Consider the following 23,271-nt stretch of genomic DNA (forward strand, 5'->3'; position numbering starts at 1 on the left):
TTGTCCACCTCAAACTTAGTTGTTGACATATTTGATGTCACAATCACTAAAACAAACTATCACAAACACAAAAAAATTGCAACCTGACTCTGATACCATATGTTATTTCAACAAAGTCCAGATTGCAAACAGAAAACCAGAGTAAGGTGTAAAGAGACTTGTGTATGAGAAATTGAGAAAGTGAATAGATAAATAAATCGGCAGGTAGAAAATTAGAGAAACCAAATCACGTAGACGACAACAAATTATGTGGTTCGGATAGGTTGTTTGCCTTCCAACATCCACACGGAGAACACAACAGGATTCACTATTATATGAAGCATCAAGTACAACGACATCAGAGATACTGAAACAAGTAAACCCCTTACAAAACAGTACTGCTATGCAGTGACTCTCTGCCCCCAAATGCTCCCTCAATCATTTGTATGTTTTTCCCATTTCAAAACCGAAAACATATGTGTTTTTATAAATATAGTAGAGAATAATTGTCCAAAACACCTTCACAAACTTGATGATCTCCAAGGGGACGAAGATCCCTCGATCAAAAACGCCCTACCATTGGATTACAACACCTATTAACCAAGAAGCTGCAGCAAGAGAGAGAGCTGGGTAGTGGAGTCTCCATGTTTACTGAAGCTCCGCCAAAATAGCAGACCAAGACAAAATTAAAGAAAAGGTAAAATCGAACCCTTACATAAAGCGAAAGAGGGTTTTTGAACAAAGACAGAAATGCCCATTGTTGACTTGTATATGAACAAGTCAAAATAATAGCAGATTTCTTCATTTATTATATTTAAACATCCTACGTGTCCCTACCCAATTCAAGTTGGTTTAAAGCACAAAATTGAGTTCAAGAAAGCTTGCACTATTTGTCAAGTCAATTAGTACAAAGTTAGGGATATTAATAGTCAAATAAATGGATCGTATTATTTTGAATATTCAAAATAGCATGTACTCCAGCGCCCTATGCATCGAGGCCTCACCGTTGAGGAACTGAACCAGTTGACAGATTGTAGGCCTCGCCTCAGGCGCTGCCCGTGAGCACAGCAGGCCAAGCTTCAGCGCCAACTCAGCCTCCTCCTTCACGTACCTTCCCTGTAGCCTCTGGTCCACAGCCGCAGTTATATCCCCCTTCTGCCACCACTCGAGCACCCACTCAGCCAAAATTATCTCCTCTTCTCCTCCATTGCCATCTCTCCATGTATAAATCGGCCTCTTCCCGCACACCACCTCAAGAAGCAAGGCGCCATAGGCGAATACATCTGCACAAACTGTGGCCTTCCCTGTTTTGTACACTTCCGGCGCAAGGTAGCCTACAGTGCCCATCACGCAGGTCGTCTGTGGATTCTGGCCGTGATCGTGAAGTCTTGCAAGCCCGAAGTCTCCCAACCTTGCGTTCATTTCTCCATCTAAGAGGACATTGCTGGCCTTCACATCTCTATGCACCGCCACCTGCTCCCAACCTTTGTGAAGATACAGCAGCCCATCAGCAACCCCCCTGAGGATCCTCATCCTCAGTTCCCAAATCAAGTTTGACGCTTTTGCATCATCAAAGAGAAACCTATCAAGGCTACCATTTGGCATGAAGTCATACACAAGAATGAGCTCATCCTGTCTTCTACACCAACCGAGTAGTCGAACAAGGTTTCTGTGAGTCACTCTTCCTAGGCTTGCGACCTCTGCTATGAACTCTCTCAGTCCCTGTTCCCCGTTGTGGGAGATCCTCTTCACTGCAACTTCGGTGGAAGTTCCTGGTAGGACGCCTTTGTACACTTTACCAAAACCACCTCTGCCCAAGATCTCCTTCTCTTTGAATCCCTTGGTAGCTCTGTAAAGCGTCCTATACGGAAATCTATGCGGGTAGTTTAGTTCCCAATCTTCCATTATATCAGCAAGCTTTTCCTTCTTTTTCTTTTGGATTTTAAAAGCTACATATAAACAGACAATGGAGACAATGACTATGAACGCTACTGCTGTAACGGAGGTTATGATGACGTACGTTCTTGATCTCGCTTTGTCATTTGGATGGAGAAGGGACGCGAGTTGGGAGACATCAAGAGATTGAGCCGCTCCATCAGTACTAAAGCTCCATCCAACGATGTAATGATTGCCGGAGAGTTTACCAACTCCAGAAGAGAAGCCAACATACATGAAGTCTTCGACAACAGAGGAGAGATTGATAGGCTGGGATAGAAGAGGCCGTTTTGGCTTCACAGGGTCTGTCGATGGCGAAATGCTCACGTCGAATAGCTGGCGATCGCTCTGGTAGTCTATCCAAGCGTAGATTAGAAAGCCGCTTTGGAGGTTTATGGGCTCGTTTGAATTGTCTGTCACAAAGTAGGCAGCAGGAGCAGCCGTGACAGAGACCAAAGAGTCGACGCCGAGACCAACGTGGTTGTTGTTGATGTCTCTGAACATGGGGTCGTTACAGGTGTCGAACTCCACGGCAAGAAAGTGATCGGAAGAATTGCCGGGGTTGGAGTTGTTGAAGAGGCCGAGGTAGTTGTTCGGCACCCCGCCGGCTATGCCGGCAGTAGGAGAGAGGACGAATGCCAAGCCGTGGCAGCTGGTGTTACTGAATTGGCTGGTGATGGCAAAGGCGAAACGGGTGCTGAAGGAGGTGACTGTGGCATTCCTTGCAGAAGAAGAAGAAGTGGAAGAAAAAGATTTTTTGAAGGGAATGGGACGAGGGTAAAAGCCGTGTCCCACAGCCTCGACGTGAGAGTCGTTGGTGAGGAGAAGAAGGCCATTGGAGGTGATAGCGGCCGCTCCATCTAAGCTGAGGTTGGCTCCTTTGAAATCATTGAAGATGAAATGCTCTCCCATGGAGGACGTAGTTAGGAGCAGGAATAGGATCTGTACTACAAGAAGAACCATGATCAAGACGGCTTCGCTTCTGAGGTCTCTCTCTCCCTCTCCGGCCTTATCAAATCTTTAATAAGGTGGGAACTTGAAGACTATTCGTATGGATTGTTTTGTTGGCCTGCGAGATTCTGACTCCACTCATTACTCCCGGTCGTCAGTGCGCATTAAGGAAAAGTCAAGCCAGCGACGCTTCAGTTGAAAAGACTAGACATGCGGCGTCATCTCTCCATCGGTATCCCGATCTTTATTACAGGGCCAAGGAAAGGGCTGGACTTGGTTGAAGCCGTTGAGTGACTATCGAGCTTTTGTAGGTCAGCTCATGAGCTAGTACGGCCTGACCGACTGCGCAGCTCCGGTCCACACAACAATTATTAGAAAATTAGTAATATTAAAATAGCCAACTTGCATGTTGGGATCCAATTAAGGACACAAAATTATTTTAAAATTTATAAAAACAAACAAAACAGCAACTTTATAGCGTTAAAAAATAAAGATTCTCCATCATCCTCTGACTTGGTAAATTATTGAACAAACTAGTCAACATATTCAAGCCGGTGGGTGTGATTCGTTTTAGAAATATTTCAAAGCACTACTGGCAGAAAAGAAAACAAAAATCCTGCCACTTGCCTTTTCATAATCGATTAGGTTATTTGTCGCCTTATTCAATGTCCCAATTTAGCATTTTAACGGTTTTCACTACTTCAGAATCCTCAAAATAAAGTTACTACTTTATATCTATGAGACATTTGATTGTGCCACCTGCCCACGCCATGGTGCCAATTGGTGTTTTATGCATTTTATTCACAACCTCAATGCATAGGTGAATGATGAACAGATAAATGTAAGAACTAATAGAAATATAAAAATTTAATGTCTAATTCCATTGTATATATATATATATATATATATATATGAAAGCTAAGACAGGATGATGTATGCATCATGTCCGTATCAGCCTGATGCATTGGCTTATTTTTATTTTGTGAATTAGAAAATAATTTAGTATATTTTATATTGGTTTAAAAATAAAAAAATTAAATATCTCTATTGACCTTCTATCTTATTAGGTCAATACAACACATATTGGATGATACATACATTACTCCTATACGAGGTGATATTGATAATGGGTGAAATTTATTGTAAATTATGATGTACACATCATATTTTTTGACTTTTCTTTAACAAGTAAATTTGGGTGTATATTGTGCATTTCGATCTGGAAAAGCCTATCCAGAAAATGAACGAGCTAGCCCAATGGCTCTACATGTCAGGTGCATGAATATGCACAACAGTACCGTCTAAAAGCTCACAAATAGATGCCGATAAAGTTGACTAAGGGGCAGTACTTTGATGGACTCCTTATATTCTGTGAAATGTTTTTTCACTTAATTATCTAATCTTAGCGATAGGGAGAGGTCATTTGTTTTGTGAATTCAAGGTTATATTTAGAATCATTAATTATTTTAAATGAAGCTTTGTAATTAGTAGAAAGTTTTATATTGGAGATCTTATTTCTTTCTTTGTTTGTTTGTTTTTTATCAGAAATCCCTTTCATGCGTCGCTCAGTCATAAATCTCTCTCTTTCTCTCTCTCTCTCTCTTGGGCCGCCATTGGGACCATTGCCTTGAGACTGCTAAGATCAGGCCACTGGCTCTCTCCCTCTTGCTTGCCCATGTGGGACTCTTCTGAGTGCTCTCTCATGGGGACCCACCACTGGAAGCTCTATCATGGGGACCCACCACTGGAAGCTCTACTCTCTTATCTCAAATAAAGGGTGAGTGGCATTGATAACAAGTTGTCACTATTCCATAAATATGCCCCATATATTAGGACCTACAAAATACTGTGTAACAATATTTTCACAAATCTGACCCAATTTTTCTTATCAGATTTATGCAACAGTAACAACATATTATTATTGTCAAACATTTTCTAAGAGACTATCTGATTCTCTATTTGTGCCCTCTATTTAGGAAAGTTCTCTATGTTGTTTCGTGTACATAGCGAGCGTACACCATGTGCACCATACTACCAATATGTATATTGACTTTAGTACCCAAACGTTTCATGTGCATAATGAATATTTTTAATCATGTTATCTCATTATTTAAGAAAGTTCTCTATGTTGTTTCGTGTACATAACGAGCATACACCATGTGCACCATACTACCGATATGTAGATTTACTTTAATACCCAAATGTTTCACGTGCATAATGAATAATTTTAATCATGTTGTTATCACATTATTTTTCATTATTTTGTACCTTTGTCATTACTTCATATCCCCTATTGTTATCTCATACGCATTATCTCATACCCACTATTATTATCTCATGCCCTTGTCATTATCATAAACTCATGATGTCTTATACCTATTATCTCATACCTCTGTTAGTATGATACTCGTATTGTTATGTCATACTCATTATCTCATACCCAGTCATTATCTCATACTCTTAGCATTTGTCACTATTTTATACTATAGTATCTAAGATAGAGACAGAAAGTAGCGTCTGAGATAATGATTGGAATATGAGAAAATGATGGGTATGATACTGACAAATGAGATAACAACATGAGTATGAGATAATGGCAGATGTATGAGATAATGTGCATGAGATAGTAACAAAAGTATGAAATAATGCAGATGTATGAGATAATACTTGTGAGCAGAACCCAAAAAAATGAAGACATTTTTGCCGCTCATAGGGGTATATTGGTCATCGATATATATATACTGACTGACACATTTTACCTTCATCAAAACCTAAAATCTTCTTTTTTAGTTTTCTTTTTTGTCCCTACAAAAGTTTTCTTTTTATATTCATCATGGACATTTTTTTGTCATGATTAAAATAGCACATGAAAAAATTTGTACATGGGACACCACATATAACCAGCTTTGCTCTGTTCATTGTGAAACTGATTGTAAATAAACAGCCCAAACCCTTACCACTAATTGCTTCCACCTTGCACTTTCCATCGAACTCCACCTCTGTCACTTAAGACCCCCACTACTTACTCCATCATGCCCCAAACCCCATGTCAGAGCCCCATGACTCTTTGGGTGCCTTTTCTCCACTAAGCCCCCAAATGTCTGCCTCCTCTTGCGGCTGGCCATGGTTGCCCCTGTCGCCTTTCCTTTCTTTCTCCCCTCTCTCTCACTTCCTCTCTCTCTCTCACACAAGGCTTTGTTAGAGTAAGTTGAAGAAGTTCAAAACAATATAAAATGAATAAAGTAAAGTGAAAACAATTGAAAATGTGGAAATTTGGAAAATGTACAAAAATGAATGTAAAAGGGTTAAAAGATGGAGATAATTTTTTCTTAAGTATTCCCTTAGCCTCCCCCCACCACCTTCTCTTGCTATATGAGTTGAAATCAGTTTTTTAGAGTTCATGCCAAAGTGAAAGAATCTTTTTATTTTAGAGTTGTGGTTAATTAATGGTACATGTGAACATGTTGTTAAGTATCTTGAATATAAAATAGTTGTACGATAAAATATAGATGTTTTGGTCTATCCGGATATGCAAGGAATCTGTAGTTTTGTGGTGGTATAAAACAGTGGGTCATCATTAACAAGAGTTGAGGTGTCATAGATAATTATTGGAAAGAAATGAATAGGAATGATGGGCCTTAATAGTGTATGCTTTTTTTATATGTATTGTCTCACTATATACACCCATATGTTAGCTGAAGCAAAGTATGAAATGAAAAGAAACAAAGTTTTGTGAAGCCTCTCTAGTTTGTTTTCTCATTTTTAAGATCCTGTAGGTTATCTTAGTTCATGTGATAAAGATATTTCTACAATCTATGGTATCAGAGTGGCTAGGTGTTGATCAAAGGAATTGGAGTTGGGAAGTTCAGTTAAGGTGAATTGCTTCCGTCGGGAGAGTTGAAACCCATCTAGGTAATTTAACGGATACGAATTCCAGTATCTTGAAATTGTCATAGTCCTCGGTGTGCATTTTTAAGGAACATAACTATGAATTTTTTGAGTATAAAACTGAATTTTTTTTTCTTTCACAAGATTTTTGGAATTTTGTTGATAATAGATATGTAGAAACAAAATCTTTGGAGTCTCTAGGTAAAGAACTAGGTAATGTCAAAGAATAATTGAAGAGGGATGCCAAGGCATTGTTGGCCCAGCAACAAGTCGAGTCAGATGCCATATTTCCACTGATTGCAAATACAACCAAATAGGCTGAAGCATAGATGGTATTGAAGCAAGAGTTCCATAGCAATAAGAAATAACTGTAGTAAAGCTTCAAGCTCTATGGAGAGAATTTGAGATATTACTATCCATGAAAGGTAGTAAGCCAGCCCAAACTTTAATATTTAGCTTGTTGTCATTGTTAACCAAATGGAGACGTTTGGGGAGACTATTACCAATCAAAAGGTAGTTAAGAAAGTACTAAAAAAGTCTGCTACCAAGGTTTGACCACATCGTTACAATCACAGAGGAATGTAAAGATTTTCTTTGTATACTTTGAATGCATTAATAGGCACGGTGTTGGAACATGAACAACAAATAAATGGGGTAGAAAAAGCACACAACATGCTTTTTCATCAAAGAATGACAATAAGGAGGTTAATTGTAGTGGAAATAAAAGTGAAAATAGAAGCTATCGAGGCAACCATCATGGTTGAGGAAGAGGCCACAAATGGTCAAAATATCAAAGGTACAATAATAGTGAGAGAAACAATTTAAGCAACCAACATTCAAGATGTATACAATGCTATTTTTGCAAACAAAAAATGGTCACAAAGCTAAGCAACAAGCAAATTTTGTGGAAAAAGAAAGTGATCATTTTCTCACTAGTACAAATTTTAAGCATAAGTAACCAAAACATGTATATTTTAGAAAATAGTTGTAGTAACCACATGACTGGTGAGAAAAGTTTATTTAAAGGCAATGATGAGTTAGTAAATTAAATTTTTGGCACAGTAATAACCATCATATTCAGATTATCAAAAAGGCACTTAATATTTTAATATGGTGAGACAAAACTCATTGAAGATTTGAAAGATATGCTAACTTCTTTAAAATAGGATTATATTGTTAAACTTGAACTCCTGTGAGGAATTGCAGAAGTCTGCAGAAAACAGGGGAAGAAGCTCACACGCAAGTGACAGAGAGAAGAAGCATTTCACGCAATTTTTATTTATGTATATTTTTCTCTTTCTTTACATCAAACTATTTATACATATGTGACACACTTTTGTTACATTACAGTTGTACAATCTGTTGGAGGGTGAGCTGTTATGCTTGTCATAACAGTCTCACAACTAGAGTTGTGTCTTACACACTAACACTCCCCCTCTAGTTGGGGATCCTAATTCTAGAATTCTCAACTTGTTTATAATTCTATTGAAACTGTCTTTACATAATGATTTTGTAAATACATCAGCTAGCTGCTCTTCGCTTCTAACAAACACGGGTTTTATCTTGCTTTTCTGGACTTTCTCTCTGATGAAATGACAGTCTACCTCTATATGTTTTGTTCTTTCGTGAAACACTGGATTAGCACAGTTGTACATTGCAGCTTTGTTGTCGCACTTGAGCTACATTGCTTCATCCACTTTGACACTAAGATCAGTAATGACATACTTGATCCACAACAATTCACATGTAGCTAATGACATGGCCCTGTACTCAGCTTCCGCACTTGATCTAGCTACAACTAGTTGCTTTTTACTTTTCCAGGTTACTAGTTTTTTCCTATGAAACTGCAATATCCAGCAATTGATTTTCTGTCATTGGGGTCTCTAGCCCAATCGGCGTCTGAATAGCTTGTAACATTCAGACCTCCATCTCTTCTCATAAGGATTCCCCTATTAGGTGTTCCTTTGAGAAATCTCACTATTCTACGCAATGCCTCTAAATGTTGTTTTCTTGGACAGTGCATAAACTAGCTTAATCTGTTTATAGCATAAAAAACTGTGAGGCCTTGTGGACGTCAACTAGATGATCTTTCCAATAAGTCGCTGAAAGCTCCCTGTGTCTTTAACTAACTCTCCTTCATCCTTCAGAAGTTTTATGTTTGCTTCCATTGGTGTCTCTACCTTTTTTGCATTTAGCATACCTGTTTCTTTTAGTAAATCAAGTAGATATTTTTGTTGACACATAAAAATTCCTTTAGATGATTGAGCTACTTCTATTCCTAGAAAATAGAGCAAGCTTCCCAAATCTTTGATCTCAAACTGGCTGTTGAGAGCTATCTTTGTGAGTTCCATAAACATGTCATCATCGCCTGCTAATAATATGTCATCAACATAAACTATAACCACACTAGTTTTCCCTTGGTTAGAAATGTGAGTGAACAACGAGTGATCTGAAGCACTTTGTATATAGTTGAGTTCTTTTAGTTTCTGACTGAATTTGGCATTCCATGCTCTAGGGGACTATTTCAGTCCATAGAGAGATTTTAGCAATTTGCACACTGCCTTAGGAACTGAGCTACATTCAACACCTTGTGACAGATCCATATATATTTCCTCATCTACATTGCCATTGAGGAAAGCATTTTTTACGTCAAGTTGATGTAAACTCCACTTCTTTACTGCGACCATTGATAAAACCACTCTTATGGTGTTCATTTTCACAACAGGCGCAAATGTTTCATGAAAGTCAATTCCTTCCTTCTAAGTATAGCCCTTTGCTATTTGTGTTGCCTTAAATGTTTCTATCTCTCCACTGCTTTTGTATTTGATTCTAAATGTCCACTTGCATCCCACAGTTCTTTTCCCATTTGGTAGGGTTACTATATCTCATGTTTTGTTTTTTTGTAGTGCACTCAACTCTTCTTGAATTGCTGCACGCCAACTTGGAGATTGACAAGCTTCAGTGTAGTTTGTGGGCTCCTTTTGTGCATATATTTTGGTCAGATAGCTTTGATACAAATCAGAGTAATTTTCTAGTCTCACATGGTTTAACACTGAGTAGTGATTCTGCCCTTGCACATAGTAGCTGTAAAAATCATTAAACTTTGATGGTGGCCTACTTATTCTTGTAGACCTTCTAACCTGTTGTTGGGATGCATGAGAACTATTGTTGTCGCTATTCTGAACGTCAATTGTGGAAGAATTCCATGTGTTTTAAAGAAATTGTAAAACTGCACATTAACAAACTCTCCACCATTGTCTGATCTTACTGTTTTTATGCGTTTGTCAAACTGTGTCTCAATCATCTTGTGAATTTTTCTGAAACAATCAAATACTTCATCCTTTTTATTTAGAAAATATATCCATCTCATACGTGACTTATCATCGATTAGTAACAGAAAGTATTTGAATTGAAGTTTGGAAAGTGTGGGAGCCAGTCCCCATACATCGGCATGAATCAAATAAAAAATCCTTTCACCATTTGTTTCAGATTGAGGGAAAGTTAACCTTGGCATCTTGGCAAACTCACATGCTTCACAAACAGAAAAATCACACACAAGGTTTGGAAACATTGTTCTAAGTATTCCATTTGAAGGATGTCCCAACCTGCAGTGCCAAAGGTGGGATGATTCACTGTTCTTTGCTGTAAGAAAAGCTTTAGACTGCTGCAAATCAAGAAAGTATAGCCCATCTTTCTTGTAGCCTTCGCCAATCTTCATCTGGGATGTTGGGTCCAACAGAGTTACTCTCTCCTTGGAAAAAATAACATTGCAGTTAAGATCCCTTGTTAACTTGCTAACTGATAGAAGGTTATTAGGGAACTTTTGAACATATAATGCTGAACTGGATTTATTTTTAAACAACAAATGTCCAATTCCTTTAACTGGTGTCATAGAGCCATCTGCCATCTGTAACTTTGTGTTACTAATATGTGTAACCATCTGTTATTTTATTTAGATCACCAGTAATATGTTCAGTAGCACCGCTGTCTACTACCTAAGAACCGTAATTTAATTTGACTGTGAGAGCAAGAGACTTACCTAATACAGCGGAAGATTCTTCAGGTGTAGAGGACACAATGCTGGTGGCAATGTTAGATTGAGCTACTTGACGCAACAGACGAGCAAGGTCTGACAAGTGTGCTTGAGAGAGGTTTGGATTTCTTGAAGCTTGTCCTGGAGTCTTGCTTATTTGTTGCCTTCCGTGCAGGTGCCAGCATTTATCCCTTGTATGGCCATTCTTCTTACAGTATGTGCATTTAAATTTTGATCCGAATTTGTTTAAGGAAGGAGGCTCAGCAGCTTCTTGTCTTTGATTCTTGAAGGCCATCATTTCTTGGCTTTCTTCCATGCCTCTTGAATCTTCAGGATTCATCACTTTGCGACGAGTTTCCTCTCGTTGTATCATGGCACATACAGTGTTCAAAGATGGTAATGGGTCACTCATTAGCACCTGGCTTCGTAGGTTGTCAAAGTCTTGGCCAAGTCCAGCCAAGATTTTGAAGATTTTGTCTTCCTCTTGGCGTTGCCTCAGAATATCTAAATTTGCTGTAATTGGCCGGTATTGGGAAAGTTCATCCCACATACCCTTAAGGCCATTCAGATATAGGTGGAATGGTCTGTTACCTTTGACTGTTATGTAACTTCTTGTTGCAGTTGATACACACGAGCTAGATTGTGTGTTTCACCATAAATCTCATTTGGGGCATCCCAAATTTCTTTTGAGGAGTCAAGAAACAAGAACCCCTCAGCTATGTTTGGCTCCATGGAGTTAAGCATCCATGCCATAACGAGTATGTCGTTTGCCTCCGATTCATCAAATGTAGAGTCTGTTTTTTCAGGTTGTAGAATTTTACCTGTAACATAGCCCATCTTTGATTTGCCACAAAGGAATAGGCTAGCAGACTTGGACCAGATGATGTAATTTGATCCATTCAAGGGGGTTGTCGTGATCTTCAAGGAAGGATTAGGATCTTGAACTATGGTCTTGTGTTGATTCAACACCTGTCAATCGCTGGTTTCATTTCCTTCTGCACTCATCTTGATAGCTCTGATACCATGTCAAACTTTAACTCCTGTGAGGAATTGCAGAAGTCTGCAGAAAACAGGAGAAGAAGCTCACACGCAGGTGACAGAGAGAAGAAGCATTTCACACAATTTTTATTCATGTATATTTTTCTCTTTCTTTACATCAAACTATTTATACATACGTGACACACTTTCATTACATTACAGTTGTACAATCTGTTGGAGGGTGAGCTGTTATGCTTGTTGTAACAGTCTCACAACTAGAGTTGTGTCTTACACACTAACATATATAAGCGATAACCTTTAAATTCATCACTATAACCATCAAAAAATCAATTTTTTGTTTTTTTTGTCCAGCTTAAAGAATTCACTTGCATCCATCAATGCATAGATAATGCAAGCAAAAATTTGCAAATTACTAACATTCAGCTTTTACTTGTTCTATGTCTTACATGAAGTTTTGTTTTGAACCGCATATGTTAATGAAATATTCAACAAATAGATTGAGGTAGCTGCAACTGCAGCTTCTACCCTTCAAGGAAGATGTTCGACATTTAGCATGCTACAAGCCATTTTTATGACTATTCTATTCTTCCTTTTTGTCACACAGCATTCCGTTGAAGAGTTTTTTAATTGTTAACTATTTGTAAATCTCATTTTACTTTAAAAAATATTAAAATCATCATACAAAAAATTCTCTCCCTTTCTTGGCGCATAAAATTTTGACAGTTTGATTACTTTATTTCCCTACAAGAGTTTTAAATTCTTTAAATTTGATATGAAATTTAGACTAGTGGAGTGAAAAATAAAGTCAGCTCATATGAGGAAAGTAACCAGTAAATAACAAATTATATTTATTAATATTCATTGATAGTCATTTGGCAAACTCTCCAACCCTTGCCAATTAGAAATGACAACTGATGTTGCTTCCATATACACAACCTTCACAAACTCTATTGAGCATTACAATCAAAAGTAACCCCAAAACTAAATTTTTTTAACTAAGCTATTTCAGCTCAATAAAATGCAAATGCCTACATTTCAAGTGCCAAAGAGTAGAGGTATGATCAACCTTAGAAATTAAAGCACAATAATTAAAATAAGAAGATTCAAGAAGAAACATATGATTTTGTGCTCTATTAACTTTAGCAATCATTTTTTTCAGTATTCTTTATTTGACATGTATCATTTTTTAAAATATGCTTAGTAAATTGTGTGCCAAGCCTTGCCGTAATGTAACTTTTGATGAAAGTAGTAAATGAGAGTGAAACAAAAATGATGCTAAGTAGCCAATGTTTGATGAGAATGCATTTAATCAAGGTAAAGAGGAACAACCCTCATATAGCTCTACACAGTCTCCAAACAATGATGGTGAAAAATCAAGTGATGAAGAAGCACCATCAAGAAAGGTACATTTTTTAGAAGACATCAACAAAAACGCATTTACACTTATGGTGGCTGAATTCTTGAATTATAAGTGACATTTGGGAAATAATAGGTTACCACCTAGAAAAAGTCTTATTAATTTAAAATGGGTTGATAAAACAAAATAGGATGAGAATGAAAATTCAGGTTGATAGCAAAAGATATATTCAAAAATATGGAGTTGATTATATATATATATATATATATATATATATATATATATATATATATATATATTCTCTCATGGCAAGATTTGAAACTATTAGGCTAATCCATGCCATGGTTGTACAACAGGCTTGGCAAAATTTTCAACTTGATGTTAAGTCAACAATTTTAAATGGGTATTTGAATGAAGTTGTTTATGTTGATCAATCATAAGGTTTTGGTGTTGCTGGTCAGAAAACAAATGTACACAGATTAAAGAAAGCTCCATATGGCTTGAAACAAACACCTCAAACTTGGTATAGTCGGTTAGACTCATATTTCCATATGAATGGTTTTTGTCAAAGCAAAAAAGAGCTCACATGATATATAAAGTGAAAAATAATTAGCTTTTACTTTCCTGTGTGTCTGTTAATGATATTATTTATACCGATACTTCAAAGAAATTATGTGACGGTTTAAGTTGAAAATAATGAAGGAGATTGAGTTATCTGATTTGGGCTTGTTGCATTATTGTGTGAGTCTTCATGTGAAACAGACTAATGATGAAATATTTATTTTTCAAAAAAATATGTAGATGGATTATTGAAGAATTTTAATCTAGATAAAGGCAAGAGTCTTTTTTTACTTTTATGAATATAGGAGAGAAACTCAAAATTGATGATAAAACCACTAAAGCAAATCAAACTTATTTTTGATGCACAGTGAGTAGCTTAATGTATTTAACACATGTATGGGTTGCCATTATATTTTGCAGCTGAATTGCTTTCTCTACGCATAAACCAATTGTTTATCATCTTGGAGCTGCAATAAGAATTTTGCGTCATATTCAAGTAACCTCAAATTTTGGTATCTAGCTTAAACTAGTCACGAATTTTAAATCGTATGGTTTTTCTGATAGTGATTAGGCAAGTTCTATAGAGGACAGGAAAAGCATGAGCAAGTATGTGTTCAGTCGTAGATCTGGTGTATTGTCTTGGAATTTAAGAAGACAAAGTTGTGTGGCCCTTTCATCTTTTGAAGCAGAATATGTGGTTGCAACTGCTGCAACTTGTCCACCTATTTGAACAAGGTGCATCTTTAAAGATATGCACATTCAACAAAATCAACTAATTGAAATTTTCTACAACAATGCTATCATTTCTATGGCAAAGAATTGCATAGAAGGATGAAGCATGTTGAATTCCAAGACCATTTCATTTGTAAAGTTGTTGTAACTGAAGTAATCTCAATCACTATTGTAATACTAATGGCCAAATTGTAGATGGACTTGTCAAGGCTTTATCTTATCAAACATTTGTTAATTTTAGAGTGTCATTTTGCAGACTTGAGTTCTCACATCGAGGGGTAGAATATGCATATTGATGTTCATAGTAAAGTAAAAACTAAAAAGCCACCAAATGGTGTTAATAGGAAAATAAATAAATATTAAAAAAAGAGTGATTGCTATGTGCGTCGAAAATATGGAAGTGTCATATAGTTCATTGCAGAGTTAAAGAGTCTCTTGGTTTCAGAGTTGTGGTTAATTAATGGTATAGGTGAACATTCTGCCAGTGTTTTGAATATGAGGTATTAGTATAATGAAATATAGATGTTTTGGTCCATCCAAATATGCAAGAAGTCTCTAGTTTTTTTGCGGTGGTATGAAATAGTGGGTCATCATTAAGAATAGTTGAGGTGTTATAAATGTTGAAAGAAATGATAAGAATGATGGGCCTTATTAGTTGGTGTTTTTTTATGTAATGTCTCTTCATATATAGCCATGTGCCAGCTAAAGCAAAGTATGAAATGAAATGAAAGGATTTATGTGAAGCCTCTCTAACTTGTTTTCCCGTGCTTTAACTTCTTGCAGGTTTTGTTGGTTCATGTGGTGAAGATATTCCAACATCTCTTGGGAGATTGGTTGCCATGATTGTTGAGCCTCCCTTCACTATTCCTTCGCCATTACTTGCACCCTTCCCCCAACCCCATTATTTGGTATGGGCTCAACTGTTTTGCAGAATTCACTCTTTTTATTTGAAGCTTGCCAATTGTCGTTCTACAAAACAACTTCCTCTAGTAGCCCATGTGGCTTGCTCTTTGAATGTCAAACAAATGGTTGCAGGTCTTATACCTTAAGATGTTAGTCGAAACAAGTTGTTTAGCAAAGGCGAAACATGATTTTGTTCCCAATTGAAGCCAATGAAGAGTAATTTGGAGTATGATACTGTTTTCTAGCACCCTTCCTTTTGGGACACACCAAACTATTGTTTTCAGGTATAAAACTACACGTTTTTTTTTTGTTTAATATGGTAAAGTTGTTTTTTTCTTAAAAAAAATCTTGTCAAATTTTTAAAAAATCTGAAAAAGTAAAATAAAATGTAAATAATGTGAAAACAAAAGTATGGTAATGAAAAAATATAAAATATGTGAAAATATGTGGAAAATGTAATGACAAAAAATGAAAATAATGTGAAAATAGTGTAAATAACACAAAAGAGGAATAAAACGCATTTTGTTCATTTTGACATTTTTTTAAAACAAAATGTTTTTTCATGTTTAACGATTGACTCGTTTTTAATGATTTTTTCACGTTTTTTTTAATAAAGCCTGTTTTTTGCCATAGTGAACTGCAGGTGAGTGTAATATAAAACTCAAATGGTATAAAGAAACTTCGAGCATGTGGCCTTACTTGAAGTCATCCCTTTTCAGTGCGTTAAAGACTGAACAATAACATCTTTTGAGGTATAAACATATTGAAAAGGTAGGTGGGGGCGAAGACACAGGTCAATTCGTTGGCTACCAATCCAAATTAAATTGTAGAATCTCTAAACATTATGTCATCTAAACATTATGTCAACCATGATGGCAGCATCACAGGTTTGTGCATGAAAATTCGTGCACAGCGCCTTGTGTATCGGGGCCTCACCATTGAGGAATTGAACCACTTGACGCATCGTAGGCCTTGCCTCAGGCACTGCCTGGGAGCACAGTAGGCCAAGCTTCAACACCAACTCGGCCTCCCCCTTCACGTACCTCCCCTCTAGCCTCCGGTCCACAGCCGCAGTTATATCCCCCATTTGCCACCACTGGAGCACCCACTCAGCCAAAACTATCTCCTCCTCTTCTCCTCCATTGCCATCTCTCCAAGTATGAATCGGCTAAAAGACGTGATGAGATGAATCCTCATCTCGAGCTACGCAGATTTGGGGAGAAGCAAATTGGAGAGTATGAAGAGGCAAAGAGTGAAGGCATCTTGGAAGAAGACATCTTGGGAACCAAGAAAAACGTTTCACAAATCAAGAGAAACGTTTTAGATACCAAGGCATTTAGAATTAATTCCTCTTATCCAAAAACTATTATAAATAGTTGTGTTATGGAAGGAAACCCCAAGTCGTGTAAAAGTGGGTGTGGCTGAATAGAGAAAATCATTTTTTTTCTTCGTGGATGTAGGTTCTCTTTGAACCGAACCACGTTAATTTGAGTGTCTCTTCTATTTTTCTTTATGGTTTCAGAGCTAGTGTGAGTTGCAGAGTTATATTCATGGCATCCTCATCCTCGACGCCGCCTGCTTATTCATCGTTGTATCCTTATCAGTATACACTCAACATCTCCAACTTCATATCGTTGAAGTTGACTCAAGATAATTTTCTCTTATGGAAAACTCAAGTCTTGGCAATGGTGGAAAGCCAAGACCTTTATGGTTTTCTTACTGGTGACATTCCTGCACCACAAGAGACTCTTATTGAGGGATTAAAAAAGGTTCAAAATCCCGCTTATATTGCTTGGAAGAAAACTGATCGTTTGTTGAGAGGATGGATTACAAGCACACTATCGGAAAGTGTGCTTGGCCAAATTGTCGGCCTGGAGACATCAGCCGACATTTGGAAATCGTTGCTTGATGCCTATTTGCAGGGCTCTCAGGAGAGAGAGTTCCATCTTATGCAAAAGCTCACAAGCTTAAAGAAAGGTTCAGACTCCATCAATGAGTACATTGGAAAGTTCAAGACCTTATGTGATGAACTAAGTGCTATTGGGCGAGTGATCTCAGACAAAGACAAAGTTTTCTGGCTTTTGCAAGGTTTGGGATCTGGATATCAACCGTTCGTGACCACTATGCTTAGACCACCTGTGCCGCAATACAAGGAGGTAGTTCCGTTACTCCAAAGCTATGAAGCACGTAATGAAAATTTTGCATCTTCTCCTCAGATGAGTTATGTTGCACACAATCAAAAACAATATCAAAACAAGCGGCAAGGAGGTTATCAACGTTTCAATTCTAGAGGACGTGGATTTGGGCAGAACAATAACAGTCGAAATCAGTCCGTTGACAATAAAGGAAAGGCGAAGGTTGTATGTCAAATATGCAGCAAACAAAATCACTCCACTTTAAAATGCTACAATCGCTTCAACCATTCTTTCCAGCCAAATGATATTCCGCAAGCTCTTGCTTCAATCAAAACAGCCGACAATCAAGATAGTGAATGGTTCGTTGATACAGGAGCCACTGCCCATATGACATCTGATGTTGGTAAGTTATATAACTCTCGACCCTATTTTGGTAATGATGCTATTATTGTTGGAAATGGAGAAAAATTGTCTATTTCTCACATAGGTGATGCCAAGATCAAAAGTCAATTGACAGACATACCTCTGAAAAATGTGTTATGTGTGCCTAAAATCAAAAAGTATTTACTTTCGGTAAGCCAGCTTACTTCTGATTTGCCTTATATTATTGAGTTCTCATCCACTGCTTGTTTGATTAAGGACAAAGTGACGCAGAAAATAGTGGCGACCGGAAATAGACGAGGAGGTCTTTATGGTCTTGAAAATTCTCAGTCTACCTTGTTTTCAACCAGATTTTGGTCGGTGGCATGAACGGTTGGGGCACCCTCATTTTGACATAGTTCGATTATTGAATAGAAACAATTTGATCTCAGTTGAATCCATGAAGAACAGGAACCCCATTTGTTCTAGTTGACAAATGGGTAAATCTAGTAAGTTGTCGTTTTTTGATGGGGAGTCATATAGTGAACCCCTAATGAAAGTTCATTCTGATCTTTGGGGTCCTGCTCCTATCTTGTCAAAAGAAAAATTTCGATTCTATGTCATTTTTGTTGATGAATGCACAAAGTTTACTTGGTTCTATCCATTGAAGAAAAAGTTTGATTTCTTTGAAATTTTCGTTCATTTTCATAGATATGTTGAACAACAATTTGACAAAAAATTAAAAATCTTTCAATCTGATGGTGGTGGAGAGTATAGCAGTCAAAAATTCATCCATTATCTTGATCAAATGGGAATAAAGCGACAAACGTCATGTCCCAAAACACCCGAGCAAAACGGCACGGCTGAACGAAAGCATAGAAATGTGACAGAACTTGGGCTGACGATGATGTTTCATTCCCATACACCAAAACATTTTTGGGTAGAAGCTTTTTCCACTGCCATTTTTTTGATAAATAGGCTGCCGCAATCGAGTTTAAATATGGATTCTCCTTATTTTCGAGTTTTTGGAAAGCATCCAGACTATGCATCTTTGAGAGTTTTTGGTTGTCGATGTTTTCTTTATCTACGTGGATATCAAGAATCAAAATTTGATCCAAAATCATTACCATGCATTTTTCTTGGTTATAGCACACAATTCAAGGGTTACAGATGTCTTCATCCACCAACGGGCAGAATATACATGTCACGGCATGTTGTGTTTGATGAAGAAAATTTTTCTTTTAAGGATCCAGCTTGCCTTCATCGACAAGAACAACTTGAGGGAGAATTTAGTTCCCTTATCGATGACGAGATTAAAGATGATACTCATACCAGTCAAGAAATGAATACTTCAGTTTTAGATTCTCGAAATGGCTCTAGTGAACTCACGCATAAACAATTTCAAGATATGTAGGTTCCGCGGATTGAATCTCTTGACATGTCAAATCCCTTGTCACAAGAAGAAAATGAAGCAAGGTCTACCATGATCACCTCACCACAACTTGAAATTCCATTGCAGTGCACTATCATTACTCGAAGCATGACTGGGATATCAAAGCCTAACCCAAAATATGCTAACCTTCATGATATTACCACATATGCTTCTGTACCTAAGGAGCCGAAAAACATTAAGGAAGCACTGAATCATCCAGGTTGGAAGGCTGCTATCCAGGAAGAAATATCGGCACTACATGAGAACCACACTTGGGATCTAGTACCACATCAATCACACATGAATATCGTCAGATCAAAATGGGTTTACAAGGCAAAGCTGCAAGCTGATGGAACTCTTGAGAGATTGAAAGCTCGCTTAGTTGCACGTGGATTCTCTCAACGTGAGGGAATTGATTTTGTCGAAACTTTTTCTCCTGTTGTGAAACCTGGTAGCATCAGAATTATTCTTTCTATTGCTACTGTTAGACAATGGAGCATACGCCAACTTGATGTGAAGAACGCCTTTCTTCATGGTCAACTTAAGGAGACGGTTTTCATGTAACAACCACCGGGTTTTGAAGATCGGCGTTTTCCTAATCATGTATGTCGTCTGCAAAAAGCACTTTATGGTCTTCGACAAGCCTCTCGAGCCTGGTTTGATAAGTTAATCTCTTTTCTTTTACAATATGGTTTCTTTTCCAGCACTGCCGATCCATCTCTTTTCATCTATAAGCATGAACATGATATCATTGTGCTTCTCATCTACGTCGATGACATGATCCTCACGGGGAGTAACTCTCAATTGCTGGATCAATTCACCAAGCAACTTGCAAGTACCTTCGCCATCAAGGATCTTGGGCGATTACATTATTTTTTAGGCATTGAAGTTCATTCTACACATAAAGGACTTTTTCTTTCACAAACAAAGTATGCGAAGGATTTACTTGACCAAGCAAATATGTATAATTCCAAGCCTGCCGTTACACCCATGATTGAAAAAGTTCAAAAAGCTTCTTATGAATCTTATTCAGACTCAACTCATTACAGAAGTTTGGTTGGTGCCTTACAATATTTGACCATACCAGAACTATCCTTTAGTGTCAATTATGTGAGCCAACATATGCATAGTCCTATTGTTCAACATTATGAGATGGTGAAGCGTATCCTCCGATATGTAAAAGGTACTCTTGATACAGGTCTGAGAATCATGGCTCAAAGTTCTCTAGACTTATATGCTTTTTGTGATGCCGATTGGGCTGCCTGTCACGACACAAGAAGGTCGACTACAGGTTTTTGTCCTTTCTGGGAAATAATTGTATCACATGGAGTGCCAAGAAACTGAGCACAGTCGCTAGATCAAGCACAGAGGCAGAATACAAAGCCATGGCATCCATTGCTGCACAGTTAACCTGGATCTCCTTTGTTCTTAGAGATCTTGGAGTTCATTTAAATAGTCCACTGGTGCTTCATTGTGACAACATCAGTGCGTTACACATGACCATCAATCCTATTTTTCACAACAGATCCAAACATATTCTACTGGATTATCATTATGTCAGAGAAAAGGTAGCTGAAGGATATTTGATCACCAAATTTGTTCCTTCAAAACATCAAATTGCAGACATTTTCACAAAGCCTCTAACAAGGATTCAATTTCATACCTTAAGGTGCAAACTGGGCCTCAGCAGCCGGCTCAGTTTGACGGGGAGTAAAAGACGTGATGAGATGAATCCTCATCTCGAGCTACGCAGATTTGGGGAGAAGCAAATTAGAGAGTACGAAGAGGTAAAGAGTGAAGGCATCTTGGATGAAGACATCTTGGGAACCAAGAAAAACGTTTCACAAATCAAGAGAAACGTTTTAGATACCAAGGCATTTAGAACTAATTCCTCTTATCCAAAAACTATTATAAATAGTTGTGTTATGGAAGGAAACCCCAAGTCGTGTAAAAGTGGGTGTGGCTGAATAGAGAAAATCTTTTTTTTTTCTTCGTGGATGTAGGTTCTCTTTGAACCGAACCACGTTAATTCGAGTGTCTCTTCTATTTTCCTTTATCGGCCTCTTCCCGCACACCACTTCAAGAAGCAAGGCACCAGAGGCGAATACATCAGCACAAGTTGTGGCCTTCCCTGTTCTATACAATTCTGGCGCAAGGTATCCTACTGTACCCACCACGCCGGTGGTCCGGGGATTCTGGCCATGCTCGTGAAGCCTGGCAAGCCCGAAATCTCCCAACCTTGCATTCATTTCGGCATCTAAAAGGACATTGCTGGCCTTCACATCTCTACGCACCACCACCTGCTCCCACCCTTCGTGAAGATAAAGCAGCCCATCAGCAATCCCTTTGAGGATCCTCACCCTTTGGCCCCAATTCAAACTTGATGCCTTCGTATCATCGAAGAGAAGCTCATCAAGGCTACCATTTGGCAATTGGCATGAAATCATAGACAAGAAAGAGTTCATCCTGTCTTCTACACCACCCCTGTAGTCGAACAAGGTTTATGTGAGCCCCTCTCCCTAGGCTTGCAAGCTCTGCTACAAACTCTCTCAATCCCTGTACACCATGGTGGGAGATCCTCTTCACTTTAACTTCAACCGAAGTTTCTGGCAGGATGCCTTTATACACGCTACTGAAACCACCTTTGCCCAAGAGGTCCTTCTCTTTGAATCCCTTGGTGGCACTATAGAGTGTCCTGTACGAAAACCTATGTGGGTAGTCTAGTTCCCAACCTTCCATTATATCAGCAAGCTTTTCCTCTTTTGTCTTCTGCATTTTATAAGCCACATATAAACAAGCAGTCAAGACAATGATCACAAACGTCACCGCTGGAACGGAGGCAATGATCATGTACGTTCTTGATCTTGTTTCGTCATTTGGATGGGGAAGGGAAGGGAGTTGGAAGAGGTCTAGAGATTGAGCTGCAACATCGGTGCTGAAGCTCCATCCCATGATATAGTGATTACCAGAGAGTTTACCAACTCCAGAAGAGAAGACAACGTACATAAAGTCTTCGACAACAGAGGAGAGATTGACAAGTTGGGAGAGAAGAGGTTGGCTCGGCTTCGCAGGGGCCGTTGATGGTGAAATGCTCACATTCAGCAGCTGGCGATCGCTCTGGTAGTCTATCCAAGCGAAGATTGGAGAGCCACTTTGAAGGGTGATGCTTTGGTTTGAATTGTCCATTGTGTGGTAGGAAGCAGGAGCAGCAGAGACGGAGATCATGGAGTTGATGTTTATACCGACGTGGTTGTCGTCGATGTCTCTGAACATGGGGTCATGGCAGGTGTCGAACTCGACGGCAAGGATGTGATTGGAGGAATTGCCCAGGTTAGAGCTGTTGAAGAGGCCGAGGAAGTTGTTGCCTTCCCCGCCGATGACACCAGCGGTAGGGGAGAGGGCGAAGGCCAGGCCGTGGCAGCGGACAGGATTTTGGCCGATGATGGCGAAGATGAAACGGGTGCTGAAAGAGGTGACTGCGGCATTTGCCGAAGAAGGGGAAGAGCTTTTGAAGCGAATGGGGACAGGATAAAAACCGTGGCCCATAGCCTCGACATGAGAGTCGTCATTGGTGAAGAGAAGGAGGCCATTGGAGGTGACGACGGCCATTCCGTCTAAGGTGAGTTGGCTCCTTTGAAACCAGTGAAGACAAAAGACTCTGCCATACTGGAGGACATGGTTGGGAAGAGGATCAAAATCAGTACAAGAAGAACCATGATCAAGGCAGCTCTGCTCCTTTTGCTGTCTCTTCCTCATGTCTCTCACCCTCCCTCAAATTTTGAAGGTGGGAACTTGACAAGGATAGCTTTATTTTACCGACAAATGGAAAAAACATGCAATACTTGGGCAAATAACACATCATGACTCAACACTTAAAGTTAGATGAATAGAAGTTTCACTTTGAGAAAAAAAGAATCTCAAATAGCCACCTTTTGACCAAAAAACATTAAGTTTTGTATAATATTTATTTTTCAAAAAAATAGAAAAATGTGTACAACATTTGGGT

General features: G+C 38.4%; 1 protein-coding gene and 1 pseudogene across 1 annotated transcript; both read right to left on the reverse strand.

The window, feature by feature from the left end:
• Positions 1-730: 730 nt before the first annotated feature.
• LOC116256394 (L-type lectin-domain containing receptor kinase S.4-like) lies at positions 731-2,914 on the reverse strand. The gene has a single exon (XM_031632751.2). The coding sequence runs from the start codon at positions 2,875-2,877 to the stop codon at positions 940-942; it is 1,938 nt and encodes a 645-aa protein (XP_031488611.1). The 5' UTR covers positions 2,878-2,914; the 3' UTR covers positions 731-939.
• A 13,271-nt stretch (positions 2,915-16,185) lies between these two features.
• On the reverse strand, positions 16,186-23,021 carry LOC116256627 (L-type lectin-domain containing receptor kinase SIT2-like; annotated as a pseudogene).
• Between the last annotated feature and the right edge of the window lie 250 nt (positions 23,022-23,271).

The sequence above is a fragment of the Nymphaea colorata genome, chromosome 6 (genome assembly GCF_008831285.2).
Source record: "Nymphaea colorata isolate Beijing-Zhang1983 chromosome 6, ASM883128v2, whole genome shotgun sequence".
NCBI classification, from domain to species: Eukaryota; Viridiplantae; Streptophyta; class Magnoliopsida; order Nymphaeales; family Nymphaeaceae; genus Nymphaea; species Nymphaea colorata.